Source organism: Aplidium turbinatum, chromosome 9 (genome assembly GCF_918807975.1).
Source record: "Aplidium turbinatum chromosome 9, kaAplTurb1.1, whole genome shotgun sequence".
Classification (NCBI taxonomy): Eukaryota; Metazoa; Chordata; class Ascidiacea; order Aplousobranchia; family Polyclinidae; genus Aplidium; species Aplidium turbinatum.
Window position 1 is genome coordinate 18,887,396 of NC_137480.1, and position 18,534 is coordinate 18,905,929.

The 18,534-nt window shown below is 36.6% G+C and overlaps 2 protein-coding genes across 3 annotated transcripts in view; both read right to left on the reverse strand.

Moving 5' to 3' along the window:
* Nucleotides 1-393: 393 nt before the first annotated feature.
* Nucleotides 394-18,534, reverse strand: part of LOC145777596 (plasmolipin-like) — a 43,493-nt gene continuing 25,352 nt past the window's right edge. Inside the window, exons 3-5 of one of the 2 annotated variants that reach the window (XM_082589016.1) lie at nucleotides 14,778-14,903; nucleotides 9,987-10,111; nucleotides 394-4,078 (exon numbers count right to left, since the gene is read on the reverse strand). In XM_082589016.1, the coding sequence (XP_082445142.1) occupies nucleotides 10,001-10,111; nucleotides 14,778-14,903 (237 nt within the window). In that variant the 3' untranslated portion in view covers nucleotides 394-4,078; nucleotides 9,987-10,000. Of the gene's footprint in view, nucleotides 4,079-4,146; nucleotides 4,569-9,986; nucleotides 10,112-14,777; nucleotides 14,904-18,534 lie in introns of those variants that run through there. The other variant, XM_082589017.1, reaches the window with a different exon arrangement.
* Nucleotides 15,776-17,811, reverse strand: LOC145777779 (uncharacterized). Its single transcript, XM_082589225.1, has 3 exons — nucleotides 17,717-17,811; nucleotides 16,965-17,106; nucleotides 15,776-16,474 (listed from the first exon to the last, which is right to left on the reverse strand). Exons 2-3 carry the CDS (start codon nucleotides 17,104-17,106, stop codon nucleotides 16,212-16,214), a joined length of 405 nt encoding a protein of 134 aa, XP_082445351.1. The 5' UTR covers nucleotides 17,717-17,811; the 3' UTR covers nucleotides 15,776-16,211.

The following is an 18,534-nucleotide window of genomic DNA, read 5'->3' on the forward strand; positions in this document are numbered from 1 at the left end:
AACAAGCTAGCCATTAAATCAACTTCAATGTTGACGTTTTTTGCACTTTTGCATGCGTAGTTTCTTGTGCCCATAGTTCCAGTTCAAGACTACTATAATCACTTTAACAAACAATTAATTAATTATTAGGTTTTTTTTTACTTCCTATGCACAATTAAACATTGCTATTTGTGAGGTATACGAAGTTATTAAAAATTTAAAAAAGGTGTACCACGGACAAAAAGGTTGAAGAGCACTGTTCTAGACTACTGGTAGTCTAGAAGTTCATGGCTGTAGGCTACTAACTTAGTTAGAAAAGCTAATCTTAGAGGCGGGGTTAGGCTAACCCTAACCAATATTTTTTTATACCAGCTAACCAGCACAGGCAAACTCATTCCACAAACCAATGGTGTTAGTAGCCTAGCGTACAATATATTTATTTAATCGATATGACAAATGAATTAATTCTAAATTGACGTGTGATTCTTAAACCCCAATAAAAAGTCAGTAAGATTTCTTTTGTGATGACGTGTATCGCAACAATAAACACTAGTAGGCTACGCTGCAACGTATGAAAACAAATTGATATCTGATTGCAATTCCAAAAATATATTTCATTGATAGATTAGGCCAAGCCTACTACTGTAAAGACACAGAATGGAAAATGATATCTATAATATGAAGCATTGTCATGGTTTAGTTTGGTTTGTTGGCGAATGAACGAGAAGTTATAGGTGGGCTATATGGTATATAAGATAAAAGCTTCAAGTCACGTTTTTGCTGTCAAGTAGATAATATTGTGTCTTCAAAATATACAAAAGGTCTATCATTTGCTACTTTAAGTGTTATTATTAGGGCCATTTAAAGTCATTAAAGTCATATTTTTTTCTATGCATCAGTAAGTCGTGAAATCAATTTTAACGCAAAAACCGCATCCCTATGAGGTATATTAAGAAAGTTATGAAGTCATACAGTATAAAGTCATATTTTCCTGGTTAGGTCATAAATCAGCTTTTTAAGTTATATAGTCATATTTTTGAGATATAAAGTCATACCGTTGTATACTTTAAATAAAAAATACTAATTTAAGCGGTGAAGCAATTAAGCACTAAGAAAGTAAGGCAATTCTGATTAAACGAAGGCAAACTGTAGGATTAGCCTACATAACACTTACAGTCACAGACCTATATTTTATGAGGTCACACATTGCAATATGAGGTCACACATTGCATTGTGTTGCAACACAATCTGTTCTACTTCTGTGCATTGAAGTGGGAGGTCATGTGAAGTTCAGTCAGTGGGTAAGCAAGCTAAAAAGCTCAACCTTGGTCTACTTATATACAAATACAGTACAACTAGTAGCAAACTGAAGAATATAACTATTAAATATATACAGAGACTTAGACATAGAGAGAATATCTGGTTCAGCATGCCAAAAGTGAAAGAATCAAATGCAGCGAAAGTCAAAGCGATTGTAAAACTTACTACAGTCATTTTTACGTCCAAATCGTAACTTCAAAGACTCTTAACATTCCACACTACATGAAACTGTACTACAACAGTGGTTTAAAATAAAAATGGATGTATATTACTGTTATGTTGCGTATGTTTTACTCTTTAGTTCCGTGAGTGACGTTGTTCGCATGTAAAAATAAACGATTTTCACATAAAGTCATATTTTCCAAAAAATAAAGTCATATTATTGATTTTTTAAGGTCATATAAAAATGGCCCTAGTTATTATACTGTTAGGCAATTAAAATTTTTAATAGGAGTAAAGACAATCCCTGCAAGGAAAAAAAATAGGCCACCACCACTAGTGCAGTGGGAACAATACCGAGTTTGAATGACTAAGACAATTTATAATGGCCTACAGTAAATTGCAAAAGGCAACCATCAAGACAACCCTCTCTACCGGCGCATGCATGGACTTTTCACCTCAATTGAGCACCGCACATTAAAGCCTACTAACGACGACACTAAAATTTGGCAAGACGCACGAGATCGATCAAACTGGAACATCATTGTACATCAAGGGCTGTATCAGCTGTGATACCTACAGAGAGAGAGCGACACCACTTGACGAATATTTTTTTTTATAAATTTGTAATTAGCGGATTTAAGCGAAAGTTCGTCACGCATCTTGCACACTCAGGCCGGGATTTAGGGAGGGGGGCAGAGGGTGAAGTTGCCCCGGGCTCCACTTGTGAAAGGCTCCGACGTGGAAAAATGTGATTTTGTGTTGTTATTGTTATTTTCTCTCAGCTTTTGAAGTTTCTGCAAAATGCCTCCTTTTTCTTTCAAGGTTAATTTTTACTTACAAGGTGGCGATTAAGCTTGGCGGAAAAGCATTAGCAACGGTGTGGGTGACTTTCAAGTTACCTTGCAAAGTTTTTCACGGGGCCCCCGATCTAAAAGTTCCCCGAGCTCCCATCCGTTAAACTCGCCCCTGTGCACACTTAAAAAAACAAGAAACTTTGCACTTGAGCATACTCAGCCTGTTTGGAAATCAAGCTGTGGGGCACCACTTAGTTGATGTTCTATTTTTAACACTGTAGACTACGTCTACTGCAATAAACGTCCAGCAAGATTTTTTCAAGTCATGTTCATTGAACTTTCCAGCACGACTGGAAGCAATTCGCTATTCAAACATAAATATAGTATTATTTTGATGGTATTACATTACCATTTTGCAATATCTGTAATTTCCTCCACAAATTCATAGAAGTCTACGTCATAAACGAAAACGATAAACTGTGTATAGGCCATATACGGTACTTTTTATGATGAAGCTAGTGGTGTCGAGGGGAGCTGCCGTTCAACACCGCAGGTAAGGTAAGCTACAGAAGTTACCCAGGGGGCAAATTAGCCCCTTCCCACTGCCTCAACATTCGCTGATGCTTTGGAATTGAAAGCTTTTCATTTCTTGAATTTTATGAAACGAGATAATCCTTTTTAAAGCATTAATTTTGAAAACAGAAATAAAAAAAGACTTTCAACGATACAAGAAAAGCTTTGCGGAAAACAAAATGCTTTGAATAAAAGGCTACATACCTAGTACCTACGTCATATACAAGTTCTTTAAAGGAACGTTTTCGATACAAGAGTACAATTTTGCTTTTGAGGTGGTAATTTCAAAATATAAATTACTCAGATCTCTTTTTTAGCGGCGTGAGGAAATTGAACGAAATAGTTGTGGCCATTGAAAGAGATTTTTAATGCTTTACATGCAAACGCTTCTTCAGAATATGTTTCGACATTGTATATACTGATCCAGCAACCAGCTTTCACTAGTTTTGAAAAAAAAAGTTCGTTTTGGGTTGCATGTACTTTTAGTCAGTTGAGTTGTTTCTCGTAATTTCATAATTAAATTAAGCGTCTTGTAGTGTATACCCAGAGAAAGGGTTTTTCAAGCTTTTTGTTGTGCGGCCCTATATTTCAGAAAATAGTTTTCTACGCGACTATTAGGTGGGCAGTTTACAACGGAAACTGTCCACTGTAGCCTACTTTCATTTGTTTGGCGATCTTAAAATTACGATTGGCAACTCGTAGTTTGGAAAGCATCACCTGGTACCTCAAGAAACACACAATTTTGTACAAATAATCAAAATTTCATGAAGGCACTTTCCACGCAGTTTGCAAAAAAAAATAGTCCACGACACGTTCCATTAGGCAAAACGGTGAACAAAATGCAATACAACCTGTATAGTAGTATGGTGAAGGCACAATTGTCAATTTAACGCAATAATTTCCAACGTCTTAATAATAACAAGAGTGATGACAACAAAAATTTTTACAAACAATATCCAAGGACTATCTGAAAGCTGCTATCTCTTCATATTACAATCTAATAAACTCTTTAAGAAAACATGATTTAACATACACAACGAGGACCAATGTGTTAATTTGCGCAATAGTGCGATGAAAGGAAAAATGTAATCAACATAATATGGGTGCAAGTAGTAGTAGTAGTAGTCCAGTTTTTATCCGGTGATGTCCCCGTTACCGAGGGTAACGGGGACATCACCGATGCAAGCAAAACAAAAAGTTTTCTGACAAAATCGATGACCAGGCAAAGGAACGGCTGTCAGCTCGACTTCCTGTAGATAAAACAGTTATAATAATTTTTTTTCAATAGTTCTCCAAATAACAACAACAAGTAGTGCTGCTACAGCATATGAGTATAAGTACACACAATCAAATTACACATACTGCACGGCTACTACAACATTCTGCAATCTGCATTGCAAGGTATTTTCAATCAATTTGATATAAATGTTGGTCACTGAAGGTCTAGAAAAAGGTAAAAGCGAAAAAACGAGAACGTTAAAACGTGCTTGAAACCCAAATAATTTAAGTTAAAAAAAACTGGCACGGTTGCAAACTTTCGAAAGTAACGTAAGGTATTGTTATTACGTTCATACACGTAGTTGCACTGATGAGAATTTAATATTCGAAAACGCGTTCTGCAACACTGTTTTTTGCACTCTGCAATGCCTGATGCAGATTTTCCTGTAGATTTCCATCACGCATTGTAGCGGTGATCTGATCATGAAAATTTTCAACGGTTTGAGAAAAAGTTTTCTCTGCCTATAAAACGTTGAATGGTAGTTTTATCAACTATTTCTGGAAACTTCCTTGGTTTCATATTATCTAACGTAAGGTATTGCACAAAAATCTTATATGCAGGAACACTAAACACTTGCATCGGATATTGAACAGGTTTAGCTTCACCGAATTTAAGTCTCTCAGAAAAACAAAAGGACTCTTATTCTTCTTGAAAAAAAAATTTTTTGTTTGATCACGCTGAAACACTGGGTTGTCCTGGGAGATTGTGACATCTCACACAATTTAGCGAAATGGTCTTCGAGTAATGAAACTTCAAGCATGCACAGTGGAAATGCTCCAGCTAATTACACCTCTGCCTTGACCAGCCCGATTTAAAAACCAAATTGGTGATGAACTGGCTTAAACATTATGGCCACAAGAGGATAACTGTCTTTTTTAAGCAAGTTTTTTCCTCTACACATCAAGATAAGCTTAGCGAAAGATAAGTTTAACTCTTGGAAGGAAACGTCCCAGAGGTTTGTTTAAACTTTTACTGGAAATATGGTAACGGTAAATATGGTAAATATGGTATTTAAGTGAAACGTGGCAGAAGTATTTGATGGATCAAAGTGCTCTTGTCGTTTGTGCGTGATGGCTATCAACATGAATGAAGCATGGTTCAAGTCACGAAAAAAGCACATGGAAATTAATAATGCTTAGCCTTGCGAATATTGTAAGTTTTGCTGGATAACTGAGAGTCGAAAAACGCTATCAACGCCGTATCAAAGCCGTCTCACAACGGTGAACAATATTACAGCTTTAACGGAGCTGTTGGGTAAAAACAAAATAGTTTAAATATATTTGAATCACACAGGCGACACGACATCCTGTCGCAAGACAACTGACCGCAGCCGACCTGCCGCAGGGACATCTCACCGCGAGACTACTTGACGCGAATTTTAATTTAATTAATCTTGCATTAATAGATACAGTATTTCATGCAACGTCTACACTTTTCGTTAACCTTACTAATACAATCAATGCTTCCTTCCCAGACAGCAAATCAGTCGTTTTTTGCATTGATTCAACGTCTGCAGACGTTGAATTAATGCAAAAAATGACTGATTTGCTGATTGGGTTATATCAGCATGCCCATTAGGGTGGAGTGAAAATAACTTTTTCGCGAAATTCAAAAACATAGCCCCCTAAAAAGTTGCTTTTGTTCATGAAAAACACATTTGTGAAAAAAATAAATAAAAAAAATAATGTCTTGATGAATCTCAATCCACAAATCAAAGATGGCCGCCAACTTTGCTTGAAAATACAGTAAATTCACCATAACTTTGCCAACACTTGCCCAATTTTCATCATATTTCAACAAGCTTTCCTCGTTCATGTCATAAAACACTAGAAATACATATACTGACAGCGTGAGCAAATTATGACGTCACCAAATCCAATATGGCCGCCAAATTCAGTTTTTCACATTTCCTATCCATGTTACACATTTCTTTTTCGATTTGCTCCAACGTTTGACAATTATATGGTTATGCTGTCTTCTGTCGTGGGTACGATTGTTTCTCTTGATCAGTGTTTTTTTAAGGTGTTTTTGGGGACCGAAACGGTCCCCCAAATTTCTCCAGCGGTTTCCCAAAATTGGGACTTGCAACTACAGTAGAAAAGTAATGGTTGCTTCTCGCTATGTCTTAAGCAAATATGGTTATTTTTTGGTATTTAAATGAAACACTTGCGGTCTCTTAAAACTACTTAGCGATCGCCCAAACCAAACCTTAAAAAAAACCTGCTCTTGATAATAGTAAATACAGATGGAAGCTTTATTTAGTATAGTATTCATCTAGAAATTAAAAATACCTTCAATAATTGCAACAGAGTAGGATAGGACGTTTAGCCGTTAAGCCCGTAGAATTAACGTTTCCAGTTCACGCCACGTGGAGGCAGTCCTACATGTGAACATTTTAGGGCACAAACCGGGGATGGAATACGTTTGTCGCCCAAGAGCATTCTGGGAAGTCCAAGGGATATGGATTTCACCCAGAATGACCTGTTCAATGTAACCTTCACTGAAATTCTAAACTTTGAAATCAGCCTTGCTGTCAAACTTTGGCATTTTGCACCTGTTCTCTATTCGAGCCCTGATCAGATGAAACCATCTCTGTTATCTTCTCCACAAACGGAGCCTGAAGCCTCTGTTACAAGATTAACATGGCGTTCCACATCCTGGTTATGACAGGGGAAACTTTCAACTGTGAGAGGACTCATCGTAAATGGATTTGTTTTGATCATATTAATCAAATCTTCATTGCTAAGGTTCTTGGTGTGGGGAGGTTCAGTGATATCTTCGGTCTGCCAGTCAAATATTTCTATATAATTCCTAGCCTGAAGGTTCAAGGTTGGCACTCTAAAAACTCGCACTGTACTGCTGCTCTTGCGTTAACTGGACTTCAGTATTCGCCTGACAGCTAGTTCTCTGATACTGATGTTGTCGTCTGCCAACATTGCCAGCAGAACGTTTTCAGGGTGGGCAAAGAAGGCATTTCTCTGGATAGCATTCATAACAACTTCCTTAAGCTCATCCTCAAAATATCTGGCCTTGTCTACCATGTTGTAGACATGCTTTGCTCCATCTGTACACAAAGATGCTTTTTTAATGGAGAACCACATCGGTGCATACACTTTCAAAATAAAGGTGATATGCATGCAAATGAGATACCTCTCAGGTATCTTTTTCAGAAGATAGATGGTCCAACTACTGGCCCCCATGGATTTGCAGGACCAATCGGCATAGCCGTTCATATCTGTGAGGCTGTGACCGTCAACCACTGGTAAATTTTGACAAAGTACCTTGTGATTTAGAGCACATACTGCAACCCAAAGACTTAAGCACCGATCAGACGTATCTGTTTGAAATCTGTCTGGCTATTAGCAAAGGTTGTTGCTCTTTGGACCTTTCACTCAAATGCCCTGGTACAATTAATCAAGCAAGATGGCTAACTTTAGCAAATCGCATATTGCGGTTGTATATTTCAACAGAAGCACCTTTATTTTGAAAGTGTATGCACCGATGTGGTTCTCCATTAAAAAGGCATCTTTGTGTACAGATGGAGCAAAACATGTCTACAACATGGTAGACAAGACCAGATATCTTGAGGATGAGCTTAAGGAAGTTGTTATGAATGCTATCCAGAGAAATGCCTTTTTTGCGCACCCTGAAAACGTTCTGCTGGCAATGTTGGCAGACGACAACATCAGTATCAGAGAACTAGCTGTCAGGCGAATACTGAAGTCCAGAGAACGCAAGAGCAGCAGTGCAGTGCGAGTTTTTAGAGTGCCAACCTTGAACCCTCACGCTAGAAATTATATAGAAATAATTGACTGGCAGACCGAAGATATCACTGAACCTCCCTACACCAAGAACCTTAGCAATAAAGATTTGATTAATATGATCAAAACAAATCCATTCACGATGAGTCCTCTCACAGTTGAAAGTTTCCCCTGTCATAACGGCTGTGGAACGCCATGTTATGCTTGTGACAGAGGCTTCAGGCTCCGTTTGTGGAGAAGATAACAGAAATGGTATCATCTGATCAGGGCTCGAATAGAGAACAGGTGCAAAATCCCAAAGTTTGACAGCAAGGCTGATTTCAAAGTTTAGAATTTCAGTGAAGGTTACATTGAACAGGTGATTCTGGGGTGAAATTCATATCCCTTGGACTTCCCAGAATGCCCTTGGGCGACAAACGTATTCCATCCCCGGTTTGTCCCCTAAAAGGTTCACATGTAGGACTGCCTCCACGTGGCGTGAACTGGAAACGTTAATTCTACGGGCTTAACGGCTAAACGTCCTATCCTACTCTGTTGCAATTATTGAAGGTATTTTTAATTTCTAGATGAATACTAAACTAAATAAAGCTTCCATCTGTATTTACTATTATCAAGAGAAACAATCGTACCCACGACAGAAGACAGCATAACCATATAACTGTCAAACGTTGGAGCAAATCGAAAAAGAAGTGTGGAACATGGATAGGAAATGTGAAAAACTGAATTTGGCGGCCATATTGGATTTGGTGACGTCATAATTTGCTCACGCTGTCATTATATGTATTTCTAGTGTTTTATGACATGAACGAGGAAAGCTTGTTGAAATATGATGAAAATTGGGCAAGTATTTGGCAAAGTTATGGTGAATTTACTGTATTTTTAAGCAAAGTTGGCGGCCATCTTTGATTTGTGGATTGAGATTCACCAAGACATTATTTTTTTTATTTTTTTTTTTCACAAATGTGTTTTTCATGAACAAAAGCAACTTTTTAGGGGGCTATGTTTTTGAATTTCGCGAAAAAGTTATTTTCACTCCACCCTAATGCCCATGACTTGTTTGATTGTAATCCTGGACATCTGTTGACCTATTCTAGAAAACAGCAACCAAAACTCCAATACCGGTTGAGTGCTTAATATGTTTTTAGTATTGTACGGTCTTGGAGTGATGTTATGAATAAAGAAACATTTTTCTTCTGAAGTTCATAAAATGGATTGGTATGACAGACTGTAAACATCGACGTCCAAATAATTTCTCTTAAATTATTTTACGCTGTGAATTTAAAGCAGAAGAAGCATCAACTGCATCATCCTTGTCACAATATCGAACTTTTCCAATAGAAACGATTGTATCAAATAATTTCATTGTGTTCCCTTTACTTCCAAGCTGGAAAATGCTTAATTATGTTAGATATGGGATGGGTGACATCAATTCGATGTAAAAAGTAAAAGAATAGGCACTTAACATCACTTGCAATTTTAAACAATTTTACATTTTTATAAGACTTTTCGTACAAAAAATGACCAGATATTTTAGAATGGTTCAAAAAAAATATATTCCCATACGTATCGCTCAAACGTATCTTGTTTGCCTCGATCTTAGAGATCTCTTCAGCGCAGTGAAAAAAAGTTGATTTCGATTGCTTTAGAATTAGTTTTTTTTGTCAGATTGATTTGGCTTTAAATTTTTGTTCTTTGGCTTGCATACATGGATAGTTATTTGGTGACATAAGTGATCAAATGCTAGCGAAACGCAAGGTTGGTCTTTTTTTTAGAAAAGATCAAAACAATTGGCATCCGTTTGCAGTGATATTAATGTCTTAGATATTGGGCATTATCTTTCAAATCACAAAAAAAGTGTTTCACTTTGCGTGGAGCTATATGTTCTTGAGAGGTTGCTGATCTTTCTGTTTTCATTTGTTAAACAAATTTACTTTGGACTTGAAGTGTGTAGGTAATCGGTTCACTTGAAACATTTACATTTCACCAAAACATATTCTGATATGCAACAAAACTGGAGCTAGCAGAATTTTTCACTTTCCCTCACTAAGTCACTTTCGGTATCAACATTTTACTCGAAAACAGGCCTTGGCAGAAATATAGCAGGATAGTATTTTTTACCTGAAACGTATATCTTAAACCTTTGGCTCTTGGTTTTCAGGCACATGTTCGCTTCGTGGCGGATCTCCTCGAAATAAGAGGAAGGCATGGGCAATGAACAGAAGCATCACAATTGCACTGAAGACCTGTGACATTAACATGACCATTTTAAGCGTTTAAAATCACAAAGCACGAAAAGTTGTGGTATTGAAAATTGTGATAGCTGAAAATTTGATTGAATTCAAAACTCGTTTGAAAACATTCTATTTCACTGATAATAACTAGGGGGGCATTCCATTATATTTCAGGTCATGAAAAAACCAATACTCTTGGAAATGTTTCATACTTTGGCAGTAAGTTTAAAATCATCAACTGAGCACACCAAAAAAATTTTTTTGAAATTGAACAAGTGGTTTAGAAGTTGTGGGGGTTTAAAATTCACCACCTGACAGGGGCATCATGCCCACCAAAATTCAAATTTTGCTAATATCTCGTAATTTATAGCTAAAAAAACAACCAAAATATGTGGAATACCTTTTTTGGGGGCAAGGAATCTGAATTTCCAGTCAAAATTGGTGAAAAGATATCATTTATAAATGAAAACAACACTTCAAAAATTTTGGGGGGATAACTTTGGGGGGTGCTTTGGCCATGCAGCCATGACCAAACTCAAAAAAAATTTTCTGAAATTATTTACCTGTTCATGTTATGTCTTTATGATGAGTTATTTTAGTTGTTCCATGTGTTTTTTGAGAGGGACTGCAGTTTAAAACTGATACTCAGTTTGGCAAAATTCCAATTTCTTTGACATGAAGTTTTGGCTTTTTTGAAACAGCAAATTGCAATGTCTGTCATCTGACAGTGATTTGTTTCAATTCATATGATCAAAAAAGTTAAAAGTATAATTAAATCCCATAGGTACAGCTTAGAAATTATTGAGTGAGCATCAAGTAATAAAAAATACACTAAATTGCACATCAGTCTAGTTAAAAAGTTTTTCAAGTTTGTTCAGTTCTTGCGAGCTAAAAGTGTAACTTCTACCATTGGATGTAGAAGGTGGAGTTAGTTTCAAAGTGCAGAAGTGGGTGGCATCCAGCATATATGGTCTTTTCCAAACCAAACTGTTTAACAACTCCTTTCCTGCTGAATAATAAAAACATCATAGCCAGGCAGTTTTCTACTTCAATGAAAAGTTAGTTCAGAAATGATAAGGGTGCAGGTGCTGGTTTGATAAGAAACGGTAGTAAAATCTTGGTTAGACCAGCTGTGTGATATCAGCTGAATAATAAAACATTGGTAGTTTGACACATAAAACAATTCTTAAAGAAATGGACCATAATATGGCTGAACCCTGCAAATATTGTGACAAAGCATCAGTTATGTTTCAATTATTTTCATTTTTTTGATATGTATGGGTTGATATTTTCTAAGTTGAATATTTTGGTTTATTCAAAACTTACATCAATCAAATTTCGTGAAAATATTATTCTTCAATTGCTTTGTTTGAAAAAAATTTTTTGTTGGGATCTTTTTCTCAACGCTCCGAAATATTTCCCAAACTTAGCGTATCAAAAATCAATTAAGAAAAACTTTAAACTTAAATTACCATTTGAAATGTTCATCTTAGCATATTTTTAATTGCAATTTAAATGAATTCCTTGGATCTTAAATTGATAAAATGCATGTTTTCAGTGCGAAAATCGTTCAAGGTAAAGAGTCATTGCCAAAAAATGAAGGCGCAAAATGAAAAAATGGCTGTGCTCAGCTTCCAAGATCGTACTAGTGGCCGAAAATTCAAAGTGCTATATCTCGGCCCCCAATGAAGATACTTCAAAATTTTTTTTGCTATTTCCATTTTAGTATGTACAAAATATGTTAAAATAAGCAAAATCTGTGACTAGTGGTTACAAAATTTGAAAAAATCTGATGATTATAAATGGCCCTACTGTACAATGTTAAAAAAGCATTTAAAATTTGCAAAATTTTAGAAAGAATTTTGACCACCAGTCCAGGCAAGGAACAATATGGAACAACAAAATTGGAGTGTGTTTATCAAAATATAAGTCCAACTTAACATCCCCTCCAAAAAAAATGTTTTATTTTCCTTCGGCTACATGGGCAAATTTCTCCCCAAAATATATATCTCAAAAAATATTTATAATCAAATTACTCCAAAACTACATGTTTTTCTTATATTCTGTTTGCAAATTTGGATTCCTCATCCCCCAAAATGGTATTCTACATATTTTCATCAACTTCCTAGCTTCAGTATCACAGATATTGGGGCATTTTTACTATTTGGAGCTGAAATACTGCCACCGTGCGGATAAAATTGAAAATGGTGTAACTTTAAAACCACTCGACCAATTTTGAAAAAAAATTTTTTTGTTGAGCTCAGTGGGTTGCCATCTTTCACACATGTCAAAATCAACCAAATCAGAGAGTGTGGGTGGCATTTCCTCTAATTTTGACCTGAAATATAATGGAATGACCCTAAGGGCCATTTTTATATGACCTTAAAAAATCAATAATATGACTTTATTTTTTGGAAAATATGACTTTATGTGAAAATCGTTTATTTTTACATGCGAACAACGTCACTCACGGAACTAAAGAGTAAAACATACGCAACATAACAGTAATACACATCAGTTTTTATTTTAAACCACTGTTGTAGTACAGTTTCATGTAGTGTGGAATGTTAGAGTCTTTGAAGTTACGATTTGGACATAAAAATGACTTTAGTAAGGAAAATGAGCGCTCTACAGATGCTGATGTGGGTTGACACTTCTGCAGTTTTGCATAAAACGCTAGTGAAATGTCTTGTCTTTGTAGCTCCATAATTTGTTTCACATCGTTTTTGTCCAATCGCTTCTTAATGTAATTTTTGAGCTCAAGCGGATCTTTTCCGAAATCAAGGGCATTTAGATCAGCATGGGCCTCTTTGATGGTGTACGTACAACTTTCCATTTTGAGTATTAAGTTTGAAATATTGTTGTAGTGGAGGCATATTTCTGTTAACTGACTAGTCAACTTTGGATCGTTGATTGAATTTTTGACGCTCTTTACAATAACTCCTTCACCTTCCCATGCATTGACTATTTCTTTCACTTGTGGAAGTCTCTCGGCATAATATTGAGCAGCATTCAACCAGCTACCCCAACAAGTAACTATGGGCTGTGGTGGTATGCCACATGAATCGAAATCGGCAGCTCTGCTTCTGTTCTTGGAGATACTTGCTTTCACTTTTGCAATCAAATTGTCTACTTCGGGGTAGGAGGCTTTTATTTTCAAGGCGCAATTTTGCAGTAGATGCACAACACATGTTACATGCAGCAGTTTAGGATATACCTCTTTTAAGACTTTTCCAGCGCAGCACATGTAAGCTGCTGCGTCAGATATCAATAAATTCACTTGCTCTCTGTTAATTTTGAGTTCTTTCACCACATCGTCAAGTTCATGTATTATCTTCTGACTATTTGGCGATCTGTCTAGCACAGAGCATTTAACCAGAAAACAAAATTCAGGCTTGTCCAGTGTACCACAAAGCGTGTGCAGAAATTTTTGGCTCTTAAATCTGTTTCATCCATCACAAAAAACAATTCTTTTTCACTCAATTTATCCAGCAGTTTTTGGTTGTCTGCTTCACTCAATTCAAATACGTTTTGGCGACAGGCTGATTCAGAGGGTACAGTTTTTCCCAAATCTACAAACAGCTTTCTAATTGATGGGTGTTGTACTTTTACCAATGGAATGTCACTTGATGCAAATGCCCGAACAAGTTGACTGGTAAAATCGTTTAGCTGCACCGGGTAAATGAATGCTTGTTGCAGAGCTGAGGAGCGGGTCATTCTTGCTTCAATCCCTTTCTTATGCTTGAGTGTTGCAAGATGCTGTTCAACAAAACAACGTTTCTCATGCTTCACAATGCAATTGCATACCTGACAGAACAGTTTCTCTGTAGGGGAGATTGTGAAGTCCTTAAATTTATTTACAATCGCTTTGATTTTCGCTGCATTTGATTCTTTCACTTTTGGCATGCTGAACCAGATATTCTCTCTATGTCTCATCATCATAATCCATCGTCGGTTTGTTCCCCACTAGTGGGGGTGGCCGATTGTTTCCGCGCAGCAATTAAAACAGCAAGAAAACTTACATACAATCTAAATTTTTGATTGGTGGACCACCAATGGTGGTGCAAAACTTGAAAATAGCGAGTAGAAGATTACAGAATGCACAGCTCGATAACCGACAGTTTCGAGTTACGTGCGACCTTCTACTCACTATATATATATTTACAAATTAAAACAATGAAAACTATTAATACTACAAAAAGTGCTAGGAGCCATATTTACAAATTATATATATGTTATGTTACATTATATTAGAGCCTTAATATATTATATTAGAGCCGTATTTACAAATCATATATTGTTGAAAAACAATTGTTTGTCTGCTACAAAATTAGCATTGTGCAATAACTGCTGAAACACATTTATTTCAAATTAAGCACGAAGTTCGTAAGGTATGCTTGCACACACACCTCCACTCCTCCAGCACAGAGTCTAAGTTGAAAAAACTGGCTGAAGTGTGGCCACAACCGGTGGTTATTCCACAATTGAGGTCTTGTCAATCAGCTCAATGTGAAGTAAAATTTACATACTGTCTAATATTTATATGAAACAAAATTAGAAAAATGCATTCTTACTGTTTACTGCCACAAAAAATGAAATTACGATAAGGAATGAGCTAGCTGTGTTGTAACAAGTATCATATACGGACATTGGACAGGTCACTTCAAATATAACTTACAGCTGCAGTTGCAAACAGATTATGATAACTCGGCCAGATAGCGTTCTGAGAGTTGGCAGACGAATGTCCTGCCACAGCTATCGATATAAAGTTTAGTACAGCGCTTCCCAATGCATAAATAATTTCCTGAAAAGAGTAAAAACATAACCACCTTTTACCCAGAATCACGAGTGCTTATTTTAGATATAAAAGATACTATGCAAATGAACATAACAGTTAAACTATACCTGATATTAACTTAATAATAATAGTAGAAGATAAAAAATAGAACTATACTTTGGTCTTGTTAAACGACACAGCTTGTATGAATAACAATCGTTGTTTATGCTTTTGTCTGACATTAGGTAAAATATTGACCTTACGCAGTAGTATCAGTATTTATAAGAAAGGATTATGTCTGGGGCAGGGATACCTAGACACTAACGGGATGCGAAACTCAAAATTCGTCCGTCCAACTGAAGGGCTAACCATGTTGCCTACAATGAATTGCACAATGCGGTGTTACAATACGAGAAAATGTTTGTTTTGCACTGGCTGTTTTATTCGTCGTTTCACAAAAGTTGTATCTGTACATTATTGTCAATCTTATGTTGATGACAAAATTATTAATATTGTAAGTTATAACCAATTCATTAGGCTACATGTAGAATCCACAAAAGAAAAAAAACGACTAATGGCTTATTGTTCATAAACTTGGCTACTAGGCTATGTACACAAACAAAAATAATACCAATAAATATCACTGGACAATCAGACATCATAACTTTACACTGTAACCACAATCAGGCAATGACACAAATTCAAGTATTTGCAGTCTTGCTTGAACCACCACTCGTAAGCTTGCGTACTGTTCGAGCCATCTTCGGCAGCCGTGGCCGAGTGGTTAGCGCGTTGGGCTCGCAGTCGAGAGCCTGCATGTTCGACTCCAGCCACCCGCACTTGCTGTTGTTTCTCTGGGCAAGAAACTTTACGATAATTGCCTCTACCTAGTGATCGATTTCGAGTAATGGGTAGTACCAAATTTAAGTCATAAGTACAGTAGACAATCGGAAACAAACATTGCAGTCGGCTGCAGCGTGGGTCAGGTGTATGTCGGAAGGCGTACACCGATGCATAGCGCTCAAGTCTGCTTTCCCGCAATGCAGGATAAAGATAAACAAACAAACAAACAAATCTTCGCGGGTTCCTCGCGCCTGGGAGCGTTCAAACGTTTTAATTGATTTTTGGCAAAACAATTAAACGAAGTTTTTACAATCAACTCGAAATCGCGGTGGTCTTTTGAACAAGCCACATCAGCCTGCAAACCCAATGGCGTCTCTGCTGCATTTTTAACGGCTCGAATAAAAGCAGAGCGTGGGTTTGGTAGGGTGAGCATTTTCTTTTTAGCAGAAGGATTGCTGAGTACGACATCGTAATACTGAACAGCCATTGTCGTTACAGCGAAGCACAACTCTGTTGGCACTGAAGAATGTACATCAATCCCAAACTGTCATGCAAATACTGAGCAAGTTCGAGCACTGCTGTCATCGTTTGAATGTATGCCAAGAATGTTTGCTCAGTGAGACCAGCATTTCCAGATTGTTGCCACTTCACAAATATATCAACTGCAGCTGCAAGGTAGCACATGATGGGAGGTTGATCCTCTCCTTCTTTAGGAAATTTCCTTGGCATGCACATGTCATCCTTTTTTGCTACACCTTCAAAACACACAATGCAGTGAGTTAAGTGAGCATTTCACTAACAAAAAAGAAAAAATGTCATCAATAACATTGCATTAATATGTAACCGTTTATAAGAGAGTGCGACGCCTGGAAAGTAACATGTCGAACCGCTATCAGTAGCAAATGTTTCCTCATGTAGTCTACAAGGCCTGAATTTGACTATTAATGTGTTGGAATAGTTGCTGGTGATAGTGATTCTACCACTTGCTCATGATCTAATTTGATTGAAAAAAAAAACAGAAAATTTTCACAAGTAATGTTGTGGACAGAAAGCATAATAAACTTTAGAACAGCTTTAGGGTCATCGTATGCACCAATAAGATTGATCCAAATATGCTGGTTCACTGTTTTTAACTTCTTCCACTAACTTCTGTAAACTTTGTAGAAAAGCTGTTGCTGTTGGTTGTACGAAGTCTGCTTTATATATATGTAAAATTTGCGATATCAGTATAGTGACATGACATACCCTTAAATGGTGATTTAACGAACATGATTTTCCAAATTTTAGTTATGAATTTCACAAATCTTGATGTTTCCAGGAACCCAGCATTGCTTTCAGCATACAACTCCAAGGCATGCGCACTGCGCAGTTGATTCACAGAACACATCTGAAAATAGCAAAGGCCATCGTTGGCTTGCGGCTGGCAAAAATAGTCTTATTCCGTATTTTTTATTCTATGACTTTAATTTCGTACACAGTTTCCAGTAATAGTGCTAACCTAAATTACTAGCATATTATTACTTTCTTTTAAAACAATGAAAACTATCAATACTACAAAAAAGTGCTCAATGCTAAGCAAAAAAGCAAAGCAGAGCAAATTAAATCAAATATAGTTATTACTATCTGAAGCCTTTACAAATTGTTTCACCTAACGGATCATCAGAAGGTCTTATTCAAATAGAATTCTATTTGAATAAGACCTTCTGATGATCCGTTAGGTGAAACAATTTGTAAAGGCTTCAGATAGTAATAACTATATTTGATTACTTTCTTTTATATATGTCTTTGTGATGTCATAACCGACCAATTTCAAATGCTATTTTAAAATGTTGTTGTGCTCAATGCTCATATCATCCGGACAAAACCTTTCTGCATACAAGACAGAAACTACACCAGCTGAGCACCATTTAAGTGTATGCATTACAAGGCAGTGAGTTCTATACTCAATTCACAGATGGGTCTGTGTCATTAATACCATATTTTACAACTTTACTTACTTAAAAGCATGTTGCCAGGTGATGTACGTGCTATGCTGCTGGGATTGAGCGATGCTTTCCTCAGTGCAAATGCAGCCTTCAGAGGCTTGTGTTCCTCAAGAGCATACAAGCGTTTTATATGCTCAAAATGAGCAGTGCATTTTTCACCAAAGATGTGTCTATGATCTTCACCAACAGGGGGAAAGTGCATTCTCTTTCTATTCAGAAAATTATTGAAAATATTTTTAAAATTGTGTGTGAAGTCAAATAATAGGTACAAATGCTTTTCTTTCCTTGTAGGATGCACAATGCAACTTGACAATTTGTTGTTTCCGCACATATCCATGAACATTTTTCTAAATAAAAGAGTATGTACATTGTTAGTTAATTTGAACTATGTGAAGCAAAGCATTACCACCAATAAAATTACACCTTTTGTCCAATAAATTTGTATATACATTCAAACTGCATAAAAGTACACCCAACTTACAAGGGTCGACGTCTTTTAGGTGCAGACAGTTAGGCGCCGGTCAAATAGGCGCGCACATGCGCAAACCATTACCCTTTAACGGCACTGGGAACTACCCTGGGTCTAGTGACAAATTAAAGCATGTCAAAAATATCATTACCCAGCTCTCATCACAACCAATTCATGCAGACATAAATACCTGTTGCAAACATGATTGTCAACGGAGACAGCAACAACAAAGAAGATTTCATCTAGTGTATTCATCACTTTTTTCAAATCATTAAACGAGTCTAAATTGTTCGGTTAGTTGTTAAATCATTTTCCTTTTTCAGTCTTGCAGACGCTGTAGATGTAGAAGTGGATCTTTTAG

Coding starts and splice junctions, on each gene's coding strand:
- LOC145777779 (XM_082589225.1), bottom strand. CDS start 17,106: ATGTGTTCTGTGAATCAACTGCGCAGTGCGCATGCCTTGGAGTTGTAT. Junction 16,475..16,964: donor CGTTAAATCACCATTTAAGG/GTATGTCATGTC, acceptor TGTGTTTTGAAG/GTGTAGCAAAAAAGGATGAC.